At 34.2% G+C, this 19,515-nt stretch overlaps 2 protein-coding genes and 1 long non-coding RNA gene across 5 annotated transcripts; 1 reads left to right on the top strand and 2 right to left on the bottom strand.

Annotated features, from left to right (window-relative positions):
* The first annotated feature begins 2,851 nt into the window (after positions 1-2,851).
* On the top strand, positions 2,852-7,663 carry LOC123923386 (purple acid phosphatase 18-like). 3 transcript variants are annotated; one of them, XM_045976076.1, is made up of 6 exons: positions 2,964-3,101; positions 5,118-5,260; positions 5,632-6,300; positions 6,695-6,883; positions 6,982-7,070; positions 7,194-7,663. In XM_045976076.1, exons 3-6 carry the CDS (start codon positions 5,662-5,664, stop codon positions 7,411-7,413), a joined length of 1,137 nt encoding a protein of 378 aa, XP_045832032.1. In that variant the 5' UTR covers positions 2,964-3,101; positions 5,118-5,260; positions 5,632-5,661; the 3' UTR covers positions 7,414-7,663. The 3 variants fall into 3 exon arrangements, with proteins under 3 accessions (XP_045832030.1, XP_045832032.1, XP_045832031.1); XM_045976075.1 differs by having other exon boundaries at positions 2,966-3,101; positions 5,175-5,260; XM_045976074.1 differs by lacking the exon at positions 5,118-5,260 and having other exon boundaries at positions 2,852-3,101.
* A 528-nt stretch (positions 7,664-8,191) lies between these two features.
* Positions 8,192-18,667, bottom strand: LOC123920478. Its single transcript, XM_045972741.1, is given in 10 exon segments — positions 8,192-8,637; positions 8,834-10,174; positions 10,176-10,317; positions 12,720-12,827; positions 12,917-13,140; positions 14,124-14,176; positions 14,293-14,553; positions 16,543-16,798; positions 16,913-16,969; positions 17,400-18,667. Coding segments are annotated over 10 exon segments (3,732 nt in total). The 5' UTR covers positions 18,602-18,667; the 3' UTR covers positions 8,192-8,549.
* On the bottom strand, positions 13,555-15,197 carry LOC123923663. The gene is made up of 3 exons (XR_006814459.1): positions 14,814-15,197; positions 14,124-14,634; positions 13,555-13,830 (listed from the first exon to the last, which is right to left on the bottom strand). It is a non-coding gene; the product is annotated as an uncharacterized LOC123923663 (long non-coding RNA).
* Positions 18,668-19,515: the final 848 nt, after the last annotated feature.

Below are 19,515 nucleotides of genomic sequence, written 5' to 3'. Positions count from 1 at the left end.
AAACAAAAGTTAAGGATGGAATTGAAAAAACGCAACCCTGGTTTTGTCAAAATATCCTTAAATTGACAAAATTAGGGGTGCGTTTTTTCTCTGCTACCTATTTTTATAGTACGAAGTTTGTAAGCTGGATATTTTTGCTCTGTTGCATTTATGTTGTTGTGGTGCGAAGTTTGTAGGTTGGATTATTCTCTTTGTTGTGTCTTTCTCATTTCTATGGTTTTGATAGTTTAGCATTTTGCGCATGTTTAGTGTATAGTAGTTTATGTTTAAATTCCCCAACACACGCACCATGCACAATCAACTTGCGCACATTAGACAACACGTTAAATAAAGGTGATCTTTATAATTATGATTATGAAGGGAATAACAAAATACTAATATATATATATAAACATGTACAAACACGTGCACACGTTAATTATAAACATGATGTCTCTTTCATCTCTTCCACAAAAATCTACTTATATTTGATCATTTCAAGGAGATATGTTGCAGTATATTTTGTTGGAGGGTGGTGAAGAGCCTGCATCGAGGTGTCAAACCTTCACAAGATAAAAGTAAAGGAATTCCGCCCTTTTGATCGGGGCCAGTCACTCGATCTACAAAATATAGGCCATCAACCAACTCAATGCGAGCTCTTGGGGAAGATCAGCATGTTGTTCCTAGAGTAATTTGTATCCGTTGTGGGACGACCCTTCCGCTCGGCACCATCGAATCGCTAAGACGACTTTCGTCCCTACTCAACGGGTGGATTTTGCAATCAAGCTCTCTTTGCCTTTTGCACTTGAGATTCAATATCTTAAAATTTTGGTCCCTTTACCTTACCACACCTATTTCATGCAATACACTTAGCTCACCTTTCATGCAATGTGTACTTATGTAATACCCATACCTCACCTCTTTCATGCAATGTGTACTTATGCAATACCCTTACCTCACTAACTTCATATGCAATACCCTAAAAATGAGATTTAGTCTAAAGTCGTTGATATCTAAAGCATTCACTCTAAAAAACATTGTACAAGTAGGGTGCCTAAAATGGTGATTTTTAGCCTACATATAAGTTATTTTTTACCACAAAAATGGTAAAAAAAATTCAAATTAAAAAATTGTAGCAACAAATAAATTACTTTTGGGTTAAAAATCATTGATTTTAGAGGCTAAAAATATGAATTGAAATAAAAATTTAGAGGCTAAAAACATGAATTGAATCAAAATTATACTAAATGTGATACTTTAGAACGAAAAATGCAATTAATACAAAAGTGTTATTATTTGTCATAACCAGTAAACTTAACTCAATTAGTATCGCATTATATGCATGAACATAGATTGAAGGTGTGGATACTCCACCCATTCATGTGAGATTTCTAACCATCATACTATATAAAAAAAATAGTAATTTTTTTTGACTAAATAAAAAAATACTACTATTTGGGCCCGTTTAGATATCGCTTATTTTTTAGCTTAGAAAACAACTTATTGCATTTGTCAAAAAAAACAACTTATTGCAAATAAGTAAATTTTTATACTAATTCGTAAATTTTCACTAACAAAAATTATAATTATAAGTTATTTTCTCACAAACTATCTTGAAAAAATTACAATAACATATAAAAAATTATTTATTTACATAAATTATTTCTTATAAGAATCCAACATAGTCTTTGTCAATAAAAAAAATAAAGTACTATAGTCAAAAAAATGAATAAAGTACTTACTGTACTACTTAGTGGTTGTTTGGTTCAGCGGTAGAAAGCACCAAACGTGCGTTTTGAACGTGAAACGCGGATTGAGCAAAAAAATTGATGTTTGGATAATTGCAAACGTGAATTTGCAAAACGTGATTTTAGTCTCAAACTCACGTTCACTAAGAAGCTACAAACTAAAGCTTCTGCGTCTGGCAAAATCGATTCTCCACTAAAATGAATTTGATTTATCAATTTTGCCCTCCTCTTACAACAAACACAGTGACCATTTTGCAAGTTCTGGTTTTTTTGTTTTTCATCGCCGTCTGCTATTCATGCTAAAGGGATTGTCTCTAGGTTAGAGATGAAGTAGGATTTGGGCCTAAAAAGCCATATGTTTATGTTGACCCGAGCCCATTAGTTTATGTTACAAATTGATTTTTTTTTTAATAAAAATAACTAGACCCACATGTTTTCTTCCATACAAAAGCCTCTTTTTAGATACCAAACTATCATTTGAAATTAATTCTTATTTTTTATTTTAAAAAAAATAATTATTATAATTTTTTTGAATAATTATTATAATTATTATAATTAATTATAAATATTCCACCAATGAAATAAATAGTACTAGTGAAGTATCTAGACAATGTGACATATTATTTTATTTTTTTGGTACAAGGTGACATATTATTTTAAAATGATGCTTGAATTAAAAATTACTCTTATAAAATAATATTATTTTAAAATCCATATTATGATTTTATATATTATATAGATTTAAATAATTATTAAAATGAGAATGAGGGGTCTTGACAAGAATAATGAGAATGGGGATATCTCATTTTAAATACATTAAGGATAATTTGGTCATTATACTTTCAAAATCAATTTTGATTCAAACTATCCAAACAATATTCTACTCATAAGAATCACTTTTATATGAGTTCATCCAAACATAAATCAAATTTGTTCAACTCACTTTTAACCAAACTCAATTCTGTCAAACTCAATTCTCTCAAACTCAATTCTATTCGCCGCCAAACCAAACACACACTTAGTACTATGTAAAAAACAAAGTAAAAACTAAAAACAAAAAGTTAACGCCACACACGACAAAAATTTGGTGACATCATTAACTAGGATGATGATAAAACTAAGATCGGAGGTGGAAGTACATTATTGTCTTCCTCTTCCTTACTTCTTTCTTCCACCACCAGGTTACTGTTACACCCAACTTTGATCATCATCATCATCATCATCATGGAACAACTCAAATTCATTCTTATTCTTCTAATGTTTCTTTCTTCAACCATCACTTCTGAATATGTTCGTCCTTTACCTCGCAAAAACTTAAACATCCCATGGCCATGGGATTCCAAATCCAAAACTCACTCTTATGAACCTCAACAGGTTAATCTCTCTTTCTATTCTATACTTTATCAATTATAGTAACAGTATCAATTATTAATTTCTTTCTGGTTTTAGTTTTGTTTTTCTTAATCTGGAATTGTGGATTAAGTAACCTATTGTTTTTTTTTTCTTTTAGATTCTTATGTACTTTTTTCTTCATTTTGAAGCAATATGTATTTGATATTTTTTTAGTTTAATTATGATTTTAGTTCCTCAAAATATAGCGTTTGTTTTTTTGTTTGCATTTAGTCTGTGCAAATTCATAAAAATGTTGTTTTTAGTCCTTGATGTGTGACTTAATATAATCATGACACTTGGCACCATGTAGCTCAATAAGGAGACTGACTATAGGGACTAAAACTGTTTTTGAATTTGTAGGGACTGAGTGTGTATGTTTGGTATCGCGGTAGGTCACCGTAATTCTGAAATATCCACCCTGATACCAAACATAGGCTAAAACCAAAAAACACTATATAGTTGCATTGCATGGACTAATATCATATTTAAACTTGTTTTGTTTGTTTCTTTTTTTTTTGTTGAACTGGAGGCCGTTAGGCCGAATTACATAAGGACTCTACGACTAAAGTGAATACCAGCTACGTCCTGCCATAGGAGGGGGACACAACCCGGCGGTGGACTACTAAGATAATGAATACCCGTAGGTAGTTTGATAGCAAAACCTGCCAACCAAATGGCAACTTGATTGGCCTGCCTGTAGATATGATTTACCGAAACCTGCCAATCCCTCATCTTAAGGCAATTAATGAGAGCGACAATGGAATAACAAGGGTGTGTCGGAGGGCACCCTTTAACAACCAAAGACACGGCTAACATAGAGTCAGACTCCAAATTCACCAACCTAAAACCTTTGTCCCAAGCCAACTGGAGAGTAGTTAACATACCCCAAAGCTCTGCCATTAAAACCGAACAAGTGCCCAGATTGCGCCCTACCCCTGTGATCCAACCACCAGAGTTATCTCAAATGATACCACCACAAGCTGCCTTGTTACTCGACGCAAATAATGCCCCATCGGAGTTGCATTTAATCCAGCCTGCAATAGGCGGCTTCCAACCAACTTCCACTTTTTGATATTGCTGACCCATGTGAGGTGCCTCCTGCCCAATACGTTGAATATCCGCTGCAAGTGCTCGAATTTGGTTTATTACACGCTGTGTTTGAATTGTTTTCCATCAAATACCTGCTGGTTCCTGCCGAGCCAAATGCACCACACTGCTACCCCGAAAATAACATGCCTATCGGTGCTACCAGCAGCCATGGACGGTTTGAGGTTCTTATGGAGCCAATCATGAACGTCCATATCTGTAGTATGCATGAAATGGCTGAAGTGAAGCTGCTGCCAGATCGGTTGAATGTTAACACAGTCACGAAGGAGGTGTATGGATGTTTCAGCGTGTGAGTTGCACAGCGAGCAAGTAGCGCTGAATGTCAATCCACATCGGTTACGTTTTTCATTTGTCTTCAGGCCGTCGTTAGCAACCATCCAGAGAAAACATCTAATTTTTTGAGGACCCTCCCATCTCCATATGTTGTCCCATCTGTTACTTTGATTTGACACAGATTGCGTCATATAGTCATACGCTGATTTTGTGGTGAAATCGCCGTTAGCTGATTTTGTTTGTTTGTAATAAAGGGGATTATGATAAGTGAACTCTGAATCATGCTTCCTTCATCAAGCAATTATGATAACTCTAAACTCTTTACAGAAGTATGAGTTGAATTCTTAGCATCTTGATAAATTGTTTTAAAATAAAAGACTAATTCAGTGAATGAATAAAAATAGAGCACTAAAACTATGTAATTAAACTTAAATAATATTTTCAACTAGAAAAGTAAAAATTCAAAGCATGTATAATGGCCGATAATGTTGTAAAACAACATTCATCATTTTATATTATTGATTGATATGAAATAATACACAATATTTATTATAATGGTATACATGATAAGTCATGTATTCTATTGGTGTTTATTATCTTCTTCTTTCGCCTCTTTAGATGGTGGGCGTCGACAACGCGTTATATAACTGCAACCTCTTGTATACGGATTAGCAGGAATCCGGGGACCAGGAGGCGGTCTGATTTGCGGTGGAAACACTAAATATTTGTCGATAGTTGATGCCTCTCCATCACGAGTGAAGGTAGAGCAAATCAATAGAGCACTAAGGAACATACTCAATATTAACTTTGACATTGTATGATCAATTTGTTAGTGATTCTGGTGCAAGATTGATAGTGTTGAGACTACAATAATACATATAAATAGTGTCATTATATGAATTAATAGAATTTTTTTATAAATGAACTACCTAAATTGTTTTAAGTAACAAAGTCTATCTTTTGTGTCTTGATTCAAATGGAGCATTGAATATCGAAACTTTTTGTATCAATACATTTTTGGAAATTGTTTGTAATTAAACTAATTCCTTAAAAAAAAGTCAATTTCAAATTATGGTACCTAGTAAATTTCTGATTCTTAGAGATGCAAAAATTGATGTAATTAATTTTTCAGGTACACATTTCTTTGGCAGGAGACAAACACATGAGAATTACATGGATAACTGATGATAAACATTCACCTTCATTTGTAGAATATGGAACATTACCTGGTAGATATGATTCAATATCGGAAGGAGAATACACATCATATAGTTATCTGTTATACAGTTCAGGAAAGATACACCATACTGTAATTGGACCATTGGAATACAATACCGTGTACTTTTACCGATGTGGCGGACAAGGTCCTGAGTTCGAGCTCAAAACTCCTCCTGCTCAATTTCCAATTACTTTTGCTGTAGCTGGAGATCTTGGTCAAACTGGTTGGACTAAATCAACGTTAGATCACATTGATCGATGTAAATATGATGTTTATCTTCTTCCAGGTGACCTTTCGTATGCCGATTGTATGCAGCATCTTTGGGACTCGTTTGGAAGGTTAGTTGAGCCGCTTGCTAGTGCGAGGCCATGGATGGTAACACAAGGAAATCATGAAGAGGAGAATATACTATTGTTAACCGATGAGTTTGTGTCCTATAATTCTAGATGGAAAATGCCTTTTAAGGAGAGTAGATCAACTTCAAATCTGTATTATTCTTTTGAAGTTGCAGGTGTTCATGTTATCATGCTAGGGTCTTATGCAGATTATGATGAGTACTCGGAACAATACAGATGGCTAAAGGTTAGTCTATCGCCCTATACTTGGATAAGTGTAATGGGATCCATGATCAACTATTAGTATAATTGAATAAACTACTTAAGCGCTTATCATGCAAGTGCTTATCTATAAATTACTTGTATTTCTATAAAAAAAGATAAAATAAAGTCACTGTTTTTAGATAAGCTATAAGTTGTTTTCATAAGCTATCCAGGAGAGCTTATGGAAACAAGCTGAAACAACTTATAGACATTTCATAAGCTCTTCCAAAAAGTCACACAAGTGTTTATACTGGTAGATAAGTTCAAATAATTCAATCCAAACAAATCCTAGATAACAAACATGGATGAGAAATCATCTTCTGCCGTTATTTTGACACATTTTTTGTCTCTAATTTTTCTTCATTTCTCATCTACAGGAAGATCTCTCAAAGGTGGACCGGAAAAGGACACCATGGCTGTTCATGTTATTTCATGTGCCATGGTATAATAGTAACAAAGCTCATCAAGGTGCCGGGGATTATATGATGGCAGTCATGGAGCCATTGCTTTATGCTGCTAGTGTTGATTTAGTTCTTGCTGGTCATGTTCATGCTTACGAACGTTCGGTACGTCTTTCATGGTTTAGCCTTTATTTTAAATCTGTAAGCACCGTTTATTGGAAATTTGGTCGTAACTCGTAAGTGGTGCTTTGTGTGATTGACAGAAACGTGTTTATAATGGAAGATTGGATCCTTGTGGTGCTGTCCATATAACCATTGGTGATGGTGGAAACAGAGAAGGCTTAGCTCATAGGTAAGTAGTATCTGCGAAACACATAACATAGAAATGTCTTATTTGAATGGTTTGTTGTGTGAAGGTAGTTTATCGGTAAGAACACAGTCTGCAATTTGTATCCTCACATCATTGTTGCTTTAGGTACATAAATCCACAGCCACAGTGGTCGGAATTCCGCGAAGCCAGTTTTGGTCATGGTGAGCTGAAGATTGTAAACTCTACTCATGCCTTCTGGAGTTGGCATAGGAATGATAACGATGAATCAGTAAAAGCTGATGATATATGGATAACCTCTTTGGTAAGTTCAGGATGCGTTGATCAGAAGAGACATGAGCTCAGGAGTATGCTTGCGACACCATAGCAGACTAATGTCTGCTATACTCATTACTTAATAAGCACTTTGATTGTGTCATAAGGGCTAGTAATCTTAAGTATAGTAGTACACATCTGCTGGTTGTGTGTGTATATATTAACTCATACTGTAAGGACTTGGAATTGTATGTAAATGGAGTGTAAAGCTAGTAGTCTCTTAAGTTATAATTTTCAAACCAGTGCTATCAGTATCTAAGTTATAATTTTTATCCAAACTTCTTCATGACAGTTGATCTAAACTTGTGTTTTTGAAGCCAAGAGTATTATCCATGTATACATTCTTCCTCTAAGTTATCACTGAGGAAGATATTCTTGACATTATATATGGATACTTTTATTAGAAACTATATATGGAGATATGGAGATTTTATTAGCATGAATTGTCAATAGGCTACTTGATCAAAAATAAAAATATTAACAACTTGCATGTTTTTATTTGACCACAAAACCATTTTTTCCTTGAAAAGTAATTAAAGTAATGAGTGTAATTGTAATTTTAAATTTCCAGGCCGTAATAATTAGCTTAGAGGATCATGATTTTTCCTAAAGGAAAAATATTGTAGTTAAATTACTTTTTCCAACTGAAATATTTTTTTTTGTATTCAACGGGGCCTAGGCCCGAAAGAGAAAAATTACAAGTTAGGAACTAAACAGGGGAGAGACACACCCCTAGAATCGTCATTAACAATCTGACCAACCTCACAAGGTGGGGACTCATAGTAGACTAAAGAATGACTCCCTTCAATCTGTGTTTTTCTCTCTCAAACTGGAGAATCTCAACTTTATTTATTTGGTTCATTTGAAACTTCTTCACAAAAACCCTTTTGAGATTGTGTCACAGCCTCCCAGGCTTCATGGCAAGACAAAATATCGTCAAAGCTTAACTCGAAGATTTACATTGCAACATCCAAGTATGAGACACTGAGTTAATGACACCATATTTGTCAATTGTAAAAGTAATAGCAGGTCTTCCATAACCTCTCGCTAGGAATCATATTCAAAAACAATTTATTATTGAATGTGTATATTACAATAGTCATTCATATTTAAACAACTAGATGTTGCATGGCCATCACTTTTGTCTATAGTGTAGCACTTATTGTAAGAGGAAATGTAAGCATCCTTCTAATCCATGTCTATGCTTCGTATATACAATCGACTTTTAATATTATTGGCATGCTCCACGATCTTTTGGATAAATTTATATTCGTACCTACAAAATATATACAAGCGATTTCAATTCGTTTATTTCATCAATAAGAGTATGAAGTTAAGTATGAACAACAAAATTTTCACAAGCACTAGTCATCACTTAAAAAACTAACTAACTTGACGACTATAAGATTGGATTAGAGACTGCATAATTATGAAATAATGTTCATAAAAGTATTTGAAAGTATAATACGCACCCGGTATTGGCTTTATAAGGCTTTCCAGACATACTAGCAACTTCAAACAAAGCCGATCTCCATTTCTGTAATCTCTCAGGCTCATTTCCAAAAACGTTTTCATGTTCAGTCATGGCATTGCCATAACCATTTCTCAGATGCCTTATATGTGACGGATCCACTTTGTAAAAGATAGGCCAAACAATTTGATTCTTCTTTTCCTTACACTCAAGAATCTTAGCAAGCTCGTCAAGACACCAAGAGGAACTAGCGTAGTTTTCAGATAAAACAACAATCGAAAGCCTTGATGCTTCAATTGCATTAATAAGAGAGGGTGAAATTTGGTCACCAGTATCCAATCCTCCACCATCATCCATAAATATCTTGAATCCTTCTCGAAGTAGAGCTTCATAGAGAAAACCCGTAAAAGAGAAGCGAGTATCTTCTCCTCTAAAACTGATAAAAATCTGCCATCGGGCCATTGAATGTCTCAAATTGTCTAATGATGCTTTCCACTCCTTAATATGTTTACTTTTTAAGGAAGATCCCACTTCTATAATTGTACCGGGTAACCCTTCACATTCCAAAGCAACTTGACGTGCCACGTTTAATATGTCAGATGATGTCCCATCTCCTATGCCTGAATGTTTTTTGAGCAAAGTCCAAGCTTCATCGTCGGATAAGGGACCTAGTGAAAACTCTTCTTTACAATCCATCAAAGCACATTCTCTTTGACGGCGTGTGGTCAGAAGCACCTTGAAACCTTTCATATCATCACCAGGAATACCTATTATATCCTCTAGTTCAATCCTTGCTTGAACATCATCCAATATCACAAGAACTCGATGCTTACTTTTTAATTCTGAAGATATTGTTCTTGCCCTTCCAGCTTGAGTGTTTTTAGTGAATTTCAGGTTCAAAGAGTCGGCAATTTCATCTTGAATCCTTCTAACATTTGGGTTTTCAGACACGGTAGCAAATGCAACTTCATCAAAAATATTTAAATACTTCGCTTTCTCACCAACTGTTTTCACCAGTTTTGTTTTACCAGAGCCCCTTTTTCCATACAATCCAATCGTAGAACAATTACTATCCTGTAATGCCGCTAAAAGTCTATCTGAAGCCTCTTTTATAGACTCAAAAGGGACAAATCCCGAAGAGAAGGACTCTAGAGGTGGAATTGTTGTGGAAAATGGCTCAAATTCACACTTGCTATTCAGTGCCTTTAATCTATCTAGCATTTCTCTGTACCTCCTATTTCTCATCTTATGATCAGCACACAATAACCACAGTATCCATGCAAATGAACAATCATAATTGAGAATCTCTAGTTCTGTTATTTCTTTGAGAATCTCTTCTATTTTCTTTTAGTCACTCAAAAACAGCATTGTTGACCTTTTCAGTTTTAGGAGTTGCTCCAAGTTTTTCCTGCACAAGATCTTGATTTAAAATCAACTTATTCTTTTTACTCTCGACATCTTTCATGATATTTTCAAACATATTAGCTTCTTAGTTTTGTTGACCAAAAAATCTGCAAAGATATCCAATGGCATTGAGTTGAGTGAGTATTTATCATGCAAAGCAGTTAACCTGAAAAATAATCAATGGCCGACAAATATTTCATGTGTGACAGATAAAATAAATTTCTATATAATATCGAAGGCAGCCAATCATACCTTTGATTACAATGTATGCCTTCAATTACAATGTATGTGATGATCTAGTAAGAAATGGAATGAATTAGAGAAATGTGCAACACTTGATCAAATTGAAAATGAAAGCAAGCTTGGTGCCTTGATTAACATCATTCACAACAAAAAAAAATGGTACTACAAAACAACTATAGAAGGAAAATGAATTATAGAAATGCATGAATTTGAGGCTCACTTACTTAAAAGATGTATGCTGCAGGCACAAACAACAAAAAGGATGAACCAGAGAACTGGAAAATGGAAATGACTGTCTCTGCCAATCAGAAGAAAGTCAATGACTTGGGTGCTGTAGCAGCAGGTAAGAAAATAAGATGCAAAACTCAAACTGTTCATTTACCCTCACTCATTTGACAGCTGCATTTCAGTGTTTCCACCTGCTATTTCATGTTTTTATTAATTACTTGTCCTTTCCCATTTATTGTATTTGCAAGGTTGGCTAAATTGACCGAATGCTTCGGCACTTGGATCGTGTTGGTATTTCAAGTTTGAGTTGAGTCCCACATTGAATAGAAAAGTGGATGTTGAACACTTTATAAGTGAGAGGACCCATAAATCTAATGTTTTAAGGTTTTGGGTAAAATTGTGGTGTCCAACTCACTTGTATAGTTGTTTTGAGTCCAATGTGGATGATCCACCGGCTTCCTCTCATGACCCAATTAATCGACTAGTACTTATTAAGGTTACTTCGGTAAAAAGACTATTCTTTCTCTTTCATTTATATATTTTTTAAATATGTTTGAAATGGTCAAATAACTCACTTATTTTGTGACCGAGAGTATTAATAGTAGAGTATTGATTGCTCTTGTCATTCTTCAATCAATGTTGGCAGGATATTGTCCCTGCAACTGCAAGTAGTATTATTGAATATGAATGAATGCCTTATTTTTCTTACTGGGATGTTGTAGGCATTAAAAACTTCATAATCAATACAATGGTAAGTTTGGTAACAATTTGCATATAGATAATATCCAGCTATGTGTGTAGCTAGCTACTATTGATTCAATACACAACAAATAACCATCTTATCTTAACCATTTTTTTTTTTGGATACTCTTATCTTAACCATTTTGAACTGTACCTATTTACCTATCATAATATAATATATAGAATTTATCATCTTAACCATGTCATCAGGTGACAACTTTATCACCATATACAGTTTCAGTACCACAACCTCTCCACATAAATGTTCAAGCATTTTTAAAGAGAAATCCACTACTATAGTGTCCCTGAAGTTTTATTATATGATGGTTTTATGTTGAAATTTGAGATAAATTGCTTCTTAAATTCTTAAACTAAATCATGCTTCACAGCATCCATAGTTTCTATTTACAAACCTTCACCTTGAGGACAAGGTAGTGGCTGCAAAAAAAGATAGCCCTACAAAATGAATATCTGCAAAAGATGTTTCTAAAGAAATGTTTCAGAAGATACCAATATTGCGACAATTAAAGTTATATATATTGCAAAATGAGTAATATTTAAAAATAGAGTTGATAAAAAGGTTTTCAAGCAAATAAAATACAACTACCAACCCAAAAAAAAATACAAAATACAACATCAAGAGATGGATGGAACCTTCTTAGTTCTCTCATATCTAAGTCCTTCCTCATTCCCACTATGCGCTATGTTAAACCAGTGGAACCATTGTGTGTATCAATCAGTGCAATCTGCTGGATATATGTTCCACCTGACCTGACATGTTCTAGTGGCATCGCCAATCAGACGGTCTGCAAAATGCAGCCACATTTTGTGTATATCATCAGGAGATGTCATTACACCTGGCAATAACCTAGCAAGGTGACCGAGGGATGCTCTGGACATATCCATACTGCCGCAACACTCTCTCTAACAAGTGTGCGTGAATAATTAGACCCTGCTTGATGTACGCTGAATACAACAAGTCTCCTGAAATGGTTGATGTTGTCTATGCGACCATAAGGCGTCCAATAGACATCCTTTATTCCTCTGGTCAATTCTTCAAGCTCCTTCCGAAAGGAAAGCAGCTGACCTGTGACTTGTGAGTTCAAGCTCCTCTATCCCTTGAAAGGTGTCCTGTGACTTGCTCAAGGTGCCTCCTCAGTGTGCAAGGTCAAGTGTCGAGAGCCAGTATTGGGAAAATGTTCAAATATTCATTAATGAATCACTTAGCATAACTCATCAATTAATAGCTTATATAATATAAGCTTTTGTACCTGCTAAAGGGTGGAATAATCTGTCATCTGTATCATCCAATGCACACTGGCATCGCCCAGATGCTTGTACAAGAATGCAAGGGAAGCTGCACAACACCCCATGCATAACTACCACAATTGGACTAAACACATTACAACTCTAAGAACACTATGTCAACATACATATAGCTCTAGTCGGCAAAAATAGGAAAACCTACCAATTTTGTTAACTTCATCATTCACAACAACACCATCATTCACATGATTCACAGTTTCAACCTTAGACTTGAAGATAACATCTTCAACATCATTTTTCAAACCAGTACTAACAATATCAATCAAGTGTGAATCTTTATCACAAAACAAATCACAGGCATCTACAATTTCACGAGAAAACACGGTTTGACAAATTTCCAGCACAATTTGAATTGGGATGAAATAACTGAATAAGGAAGCAAAATTCAAAATTAACATCCTAAACAGTGACAACTGTGAGATTCATGAGACCCATTCTAGCGAATCTGGTAGAATAAGAGGGTGGTTACACTCTAAGGTTGCAGCCAAGGATAATTTTTTTTTTTAATAGTATTCAAATTGGCAAGAGGAGAAAAAGTCTCTGATGTCATATGTCAAAGTGAACCCCTTAGCTACCAGCTACCAAGCTAAAGCGAGCCTTGTACCTTTTAATTGTGTTATTTGAATTGTACTTCACAATGAAGACCTATTTACAACCTAAATATTATTTTTGTTACGAAAAGTCACCACCCTCCGAATTTTAGTTATCTCAAGAACTCTCATTTCTTCAAGAATGCCTTCCTTCCATGTCAGAAATTTTAGAGTACTATACATTCTTTTAGAATTCTATAGCAGACCACTGAGAGATATATGCAACAAATGAAGAAGATAAGTTTGAGTATGACAAATATATTCAAAAACAACATATCATTGAACTTGTATATTACAATCGTAATTCATTTCTGACAAGTAGCACTTATGTCTAGTGTAGCACTTATTGTAAGGGGAAATATAGGCATCCTTCTAGTCCATGTCCACACTTCGTATATACAATCGATTTTTAATCTTATCGGCATCTTCCACGATCTTTTGGATAAATTTATATTCGTACTCGTACCTACAAAAGTATACAGGGATTTCAATTCGTTTTCTCTTCTCATTAAAAAAAAGTATGAAATTCAGATGACCAACAAATTTTCACTAGTATTAATTGTCACTCAAAATGCAGTGACTTGAACAATTTTTTATAAATCATGTTTAAAATGATAGTACTTATAAAGAAAACCAAGTTTCTTGTTTAAAAATTCACATATATAACTTAAAAAGTGAGGCAACTTAACATCTATAACAAGTGGCTTAGAAATTATATAATTTTGAAATAATGTTAATAAGTAAAAGTATACTACGCACCCGGCAATTTTATAAGTTTCTCCAGCCAAACCAGTAACTTTAGCCAAAGCAGACTTCCATTTTTCAAATCTGTCTGAGTCACTTCCTAATTGTTGGTCATAGACTCACCATAATTGTTTTCTAGTTTCCTGATGTTTGTTGGTTCCACTTTGTAAAAGATAGGCCAGACCAATTGATTCCTTGATTGCATGCACTCAATGATCTTAGCAAGCTCATCAAGACACCAAGAGGAACTTGCATAGTTTTCAGATAACACAACAATTGAAAGTCTTGATGCTTCAATTGCATTAATAAGAGCGGGTGAAATTTGGTCCCCCTTGTGCAATCCGTCAACATCCATGAATGTCTTGAATCCTCCTCGACAAAGAGCATCATAGAGAAAACCCGTAAAAGAGTAGCGAGTATCTTCTCCTCTAAAACTGATGAAAATCTGCCATTGAGCCATTGAATGTTAATCAATCTAAAACTCCACGGCAAATATCTCCTGCAATAAAATTGAAGGCAATCACGCCTTCAATTACCATGTAAGAAATGGAATTAATTAGATATAAAATATGCAACACTTGATCAAATAGAAAAAGAAAGACTGGTGCCTTGATTGATTTGCATCATTCACAACAAAGAAAAACATTACTACAACTATAGAAGACAAATCAATTAAAGAAATGAACGAAATTGAAGCTCACTCACTTAAAAGATGTACTCTGCAGAGAACTGGAAAACGGAAATGACTGTCTGTGCGAACAAGAAAGTGAAATCGCCGTTAGCTGATTTTGAACCAGATTGCGTCATATAGTCATAAGCTGATTTTGTGGTGAAATCGCCGTTAGCTGATTTTGTTTGTTTGTAATAAAGGGGATTACGATAAGTGAACTCTGAATCATGTTTCCTTCATCAAGCAATTATGATAACTCTAAATTCTTTACAGAAGTATGAGTTGAATTCTTAGCATCTTGATAAATTGTTTTAAAATAAAAGATTAATTCAATGAATAAAAATAGAGCACTAAAATTATGTGATTAAACTTAAATAATATTTTCAACTAGAAAAGTAAAAATTCAAAGAATGGCCGATAATGTTGTAAAACAACATTTATCATTTTATATTATTGATTGATATGAAATAATACACAATATTTATTATAATGGTATACATGATAAGTCATGTATTCTATTGGTGTTTATTATCTTCTTCTTTCGCCTCTTTAGATGGTGGGCGTCGACAACGCGTTATATAACTGCAACCTCTTGTATACGGATTAGCAGGAATCCGGGGACCAGGAGGCGGTCTGATTTGCGGTGGAAACACTAAATATTTGTCGATAGTTGATGCCTCTCCATCACGAGTGAAGGTAGAGCAAACCAATAGAGCACTAAGGAACATACTCAATATTAACTTTGACATTGTATGATCAATTTGTTAGTGATTCTGGTGCAAGATTGATAGTGTTGAGAATACAATAATACATATAAATAGTATCATTATATGAATTAATAGAATTTTTTTATAAATGAACTACCTAAATTATTTTAAGTAACAAAGTCTATCTTTTGTGTTTTGATTCAAATGGAGCATTGAATATGGAATCTTTTTGTATCAATATATTTTTGGAAATTGTTTGTAATTAAACTAATTCCTTAAAAAAAAGTCAATTTCAAAATTCAAATTACATTTACAAGTTTGTGCTGACCCAAATTAAATTACAACTTCTAAGTCATCACTGAGGAAGATATTCTTGACATTATATATGGATATTTTTATTAGAAATTATATATGGAGATATGGAGATTTTATTAGCATGAATTGTAAATATATATTTTTTTAGGTTAGAAATTTTGTGTTTTATTTTATATGGAGATTTTATTGTTAAGAAATATAAAAAAATATCATGAGACTATTGTAAAATTATAAGGATAAAAATATAAATTAGTTATACAATGTATTCTCTTTCCTTGTGAATCAAATATATTTACAATTAAAATACTCCCCTTCCCTCTCCTTTGAACCAAACAAACTCTAAAACTAAAACCAATTTTTCTTTAAAAAGTAATTAAATTAACAACTTGCAGTCTCATAAGTGTAGCTCAAATTGTAGTGGTGGAGTGGTCGAAGTTTGAACCCCAGATTTCACGTTTCTCCACATTTAAATGAGTGAGTTTTGTCATTAGGCTACTTGACCAAAAATAAAAAATAAAAATATTAACAACTTGCACGTTTTTATTTGACCACAAAACCATTTTTCCTTGAAAAGTAATTAAAGTAATGAGTGTAATTGTAATTTTAAATTTTCAGGCCGTAATAATTAGCTTAGAGGTCATGATTTTTCCTAAAAAGGAAAAATATTCTAGTTAAATTACTTTTTCCAACTGAAATTTTTTTTTGGTATTCAACGTAGTCTAGGCCCGAAAGAGAGACACACCCCTAAATCATCATCAAGAATCTGACCAACCTCACAAGGTGGGGACTCATAGTAGACTAAAGAATGACTCCCTTTACTTCCCATTGATGCAAGTTTATCCGCGCACCTATTTGCTTCACGATATATTTTGATGATCTTCACCTCCCAATTACTTTGGAGTAAGCTGCGGATACTCTTCATTATCGTCCAACCCGTAACACTTCCATCACTTCTTCCTTGAAGATTGTGAGCTATGACCCGTGATATGTGTGCGACACTAACACAACAACGACATATGTGATTTACATGCAATTAATTCGTTTTCTTAAGTTACTACTGACGTCGACGTGTGAAGGTCGTGTCTGTGTTTTGTAAGTGTTTGATAGCAAACTTGGCTTGAAAATCAAAATGAGAAAATCCATTACAAGGCATATTCTCCCTTGAAGTACTATAAGCAAATGAAATTATGTTTTGAGAATTCAATTACATGTAAGGCATCATAGCAAATTTAGAGAAATGTGAAGAAAAACTGAGTTCTAATAACAGATATATATGTGTCTTGTTGTGAATTCCATGTTGTAAAATCTCTTCCCTTCATCTTTTTCAGAATTTGTTTCTCCATGTTGCGGTAACAATCATCTTCTTTATACATCATCATCATGTTTGGATCGCTTTGATACTGTCTCTCTCTGCTGAGGTTTCTATAATCTTCAAAGTTCCAGCTTGATGCTTGCAATCCATCTGCTTAGGATACACAGGGTAGAAACTCCTAGAGGTTTCATAGTTCATATTTCATTGCAAAATGATTTCTATTTTGAGTTTAAGCAACTTCTTCAAGTTGTTCAACTTCAATCAAAAGAAGAAATCATGGACCTCCTCAATTAGGTAACAGTTTGTTCAGTCTCTCGTCTTTACACCGCCTTTGGTCATCAACCATGCACTCAAAAGTATCCAAGAGATTATCCAAACCCGTGTGATTCTCCCCAACTGCTTTCAAAGCAAACACAACACTCTCAATGGTGGACAAATAACCAGCTTTAGGCTGATTCCTCACTTCACCATATAAGCTCATTTCATTCACTTCCAACTTCAAATGCGGCAAAATGTTCAACCAAGGGTTTTCACTATAAATCCTTTTAGCCTTAGCCCATGTTCCATCGAGAACAATCAAGTTCTTCACCTCAAAACCTACATCATCTAAATCACTAACACTAACAGCATTATCAGAAGGAAAAAGTAGAACCGATCCAGGACAAACCTCAAGCTCAAATTCCTCATACTCTTCCACATTTTCTTCCCCATTCAACTGCTTCCTTTGCAACTTCTTCACTACAAACCCTTTTGAGAGTGCTTCACATGCTTCAACACAAGACAAAATCTTGTCAAAACCTATCTCATTAGATTCACATTGCTGCATCCAAATATGTGACAATGAAGTAATTGCACCATATTTGCCAACAGTAACACTAATAGCAGGTCCTTCATAACCTTTAGTTGGATCATCACAATTTCGACGAATTGGAATTTTCTTAACTTCATCATTCACAACAACACAATCATCATTCACTTGATTCACAGTTTCAAACTTAGAATTAAAAATAACATCATCAACATCATTTTTCAAACCAGCACTATCAATAATATCAATATCAATCAAGTTTGAATCTTTATCACAAAACAAATCATGGGTATCTTCAATTTCATCAGAAAACAAAGATTTTGACAAATTGGGATCAAATAAGTGAATAAGAAATTGAGATTGAAAATTAACATCAGAAACAGTGGCAATTGTGAGATTCTTGAGACCCATTTTAGCAATTCTTGTAGAATTAAGAGGATGATTAGACTCAAGAGCGTGTTGAAGAATGGTTACATTGACGGAATTAGGGATTGGAGGAGTGAGGATTCGAGAACAGAGACAAGTTCGAGTGGGTTTGGAACATGAAGGGCAAATTGTTCTTTTGGATTTTCCCTCTGACATTGAGATTAACGTTTTGAGGGATTTTCGTAGAAGGGGTTTGTGTCTGTGATAAGATTTGAATCGCAATGTGAATTTGGTCTGAGTTAGAGAAAAAGCCATTGTTGGTTTGGGAGGGAAATACTGGATAAAACCCTAGAATTGAAGGAAAAGGAAAGTGGGGATACGACGTCGTTTATTATTTGGAAGTGGATTAGAGCAAATTTTTTATTTCTTTTATGAATCACTTTATTTTGTCATAAAATAACTTAGATTAGAGGCTAGATTCACACACAAAGTGTGAAGTAGAGTTTTTTTGAAGGGGGTTCTTTGTAAGATGGTTTTTTTTTTTTTGACATGTACGATGGATGATAATGTGCTAAGTTCGGTCAGCTTTAGTGAATTTTGAAAAAGTAGGTTCTATTCACCTACGTAGAGGATTTAGGCAAGGAGACTCTTTAATTCCTTACCTCTTCATTTTAGTAGATGAAGGTCTTACTACTCTCATAGAAAAGAGCGGTGTCTAGCGGAGAAAATTCACGTAGTTAAAATACTCGGAGGGGCACCAATGGTGTCCATCTACTTTTTGTTGATGATTACTTTTTTTTTTGTAGGTCTAACCTATTTGAAACTAGAAAAATAACGGAGATCCTTAAAACTTATGAGTAAACATCCGGTCAAGAAATAAATTTGGCTAAATCAGAAGTTTTCTTTGGTCGCAACATTAGCCGAGCAACTCAAGAAGAACTATCTAATATTATGGGAGTTAGGCATTTGCTATGAAGCACGGACTCCGACACGGACACGGCGACATGACACTGACATGGACACGGCGACACCGCTAATGTAAAAAATATAGGACACCAACACCGCTACATATTTGTAAAAGATATAAATTGAGAATCAAAATATATACATGTAAATCTAAGTTGAGCAAGTTATTTCTTAAAAAAAGTTTTAAAACAAGTTATAATAATATTTTACCTTTATTTATCCATCTACTATCAAAAAAACTTAAAATATTGTAATCAAAATGT

This window comes from Trifolium pratense, linkage group LG4 (assembly GCF_020283565.1).
Source record: "Trifolium pratense cultivar HEN17-A07 linkage group LG4, ARS_RC_1.1, whole genome shotgun sequence".
Classification (NCBI taxonomy): domain Eukaryota; kingdom Viridiplantae; phylum Streptophyta; class Magnoliopsida; order Fabales; family Fabaceae; genus Trifolium; species Trifolium pratense.
This window is presented reverse-complemented; position numbering and strand designations above follow the sequence as displayed.

Coding starts and splice junctions, on each gene's coding strand:
- LOC123923386 (XM_045976074.1), top strand. CDS start 2,952: ATGGAACAACTCAAATTCATTCTTATTCTTCTAATGTTTCTTTCTTCA. Junction 6,301..6,694: donor AACAATACAGATGGCTAAAG/GTTAGTCTATCG, acceptor TCTCATCTACAG/GAAGATCTCTCAAAGGTGGA. Junction 6,884..6,981: donor TTCATGCTTACGAACGTTCG/GTACGTCTTTCA, acceptor TGTGATTGACAG/AAACGTGTTTATAATGGAAG.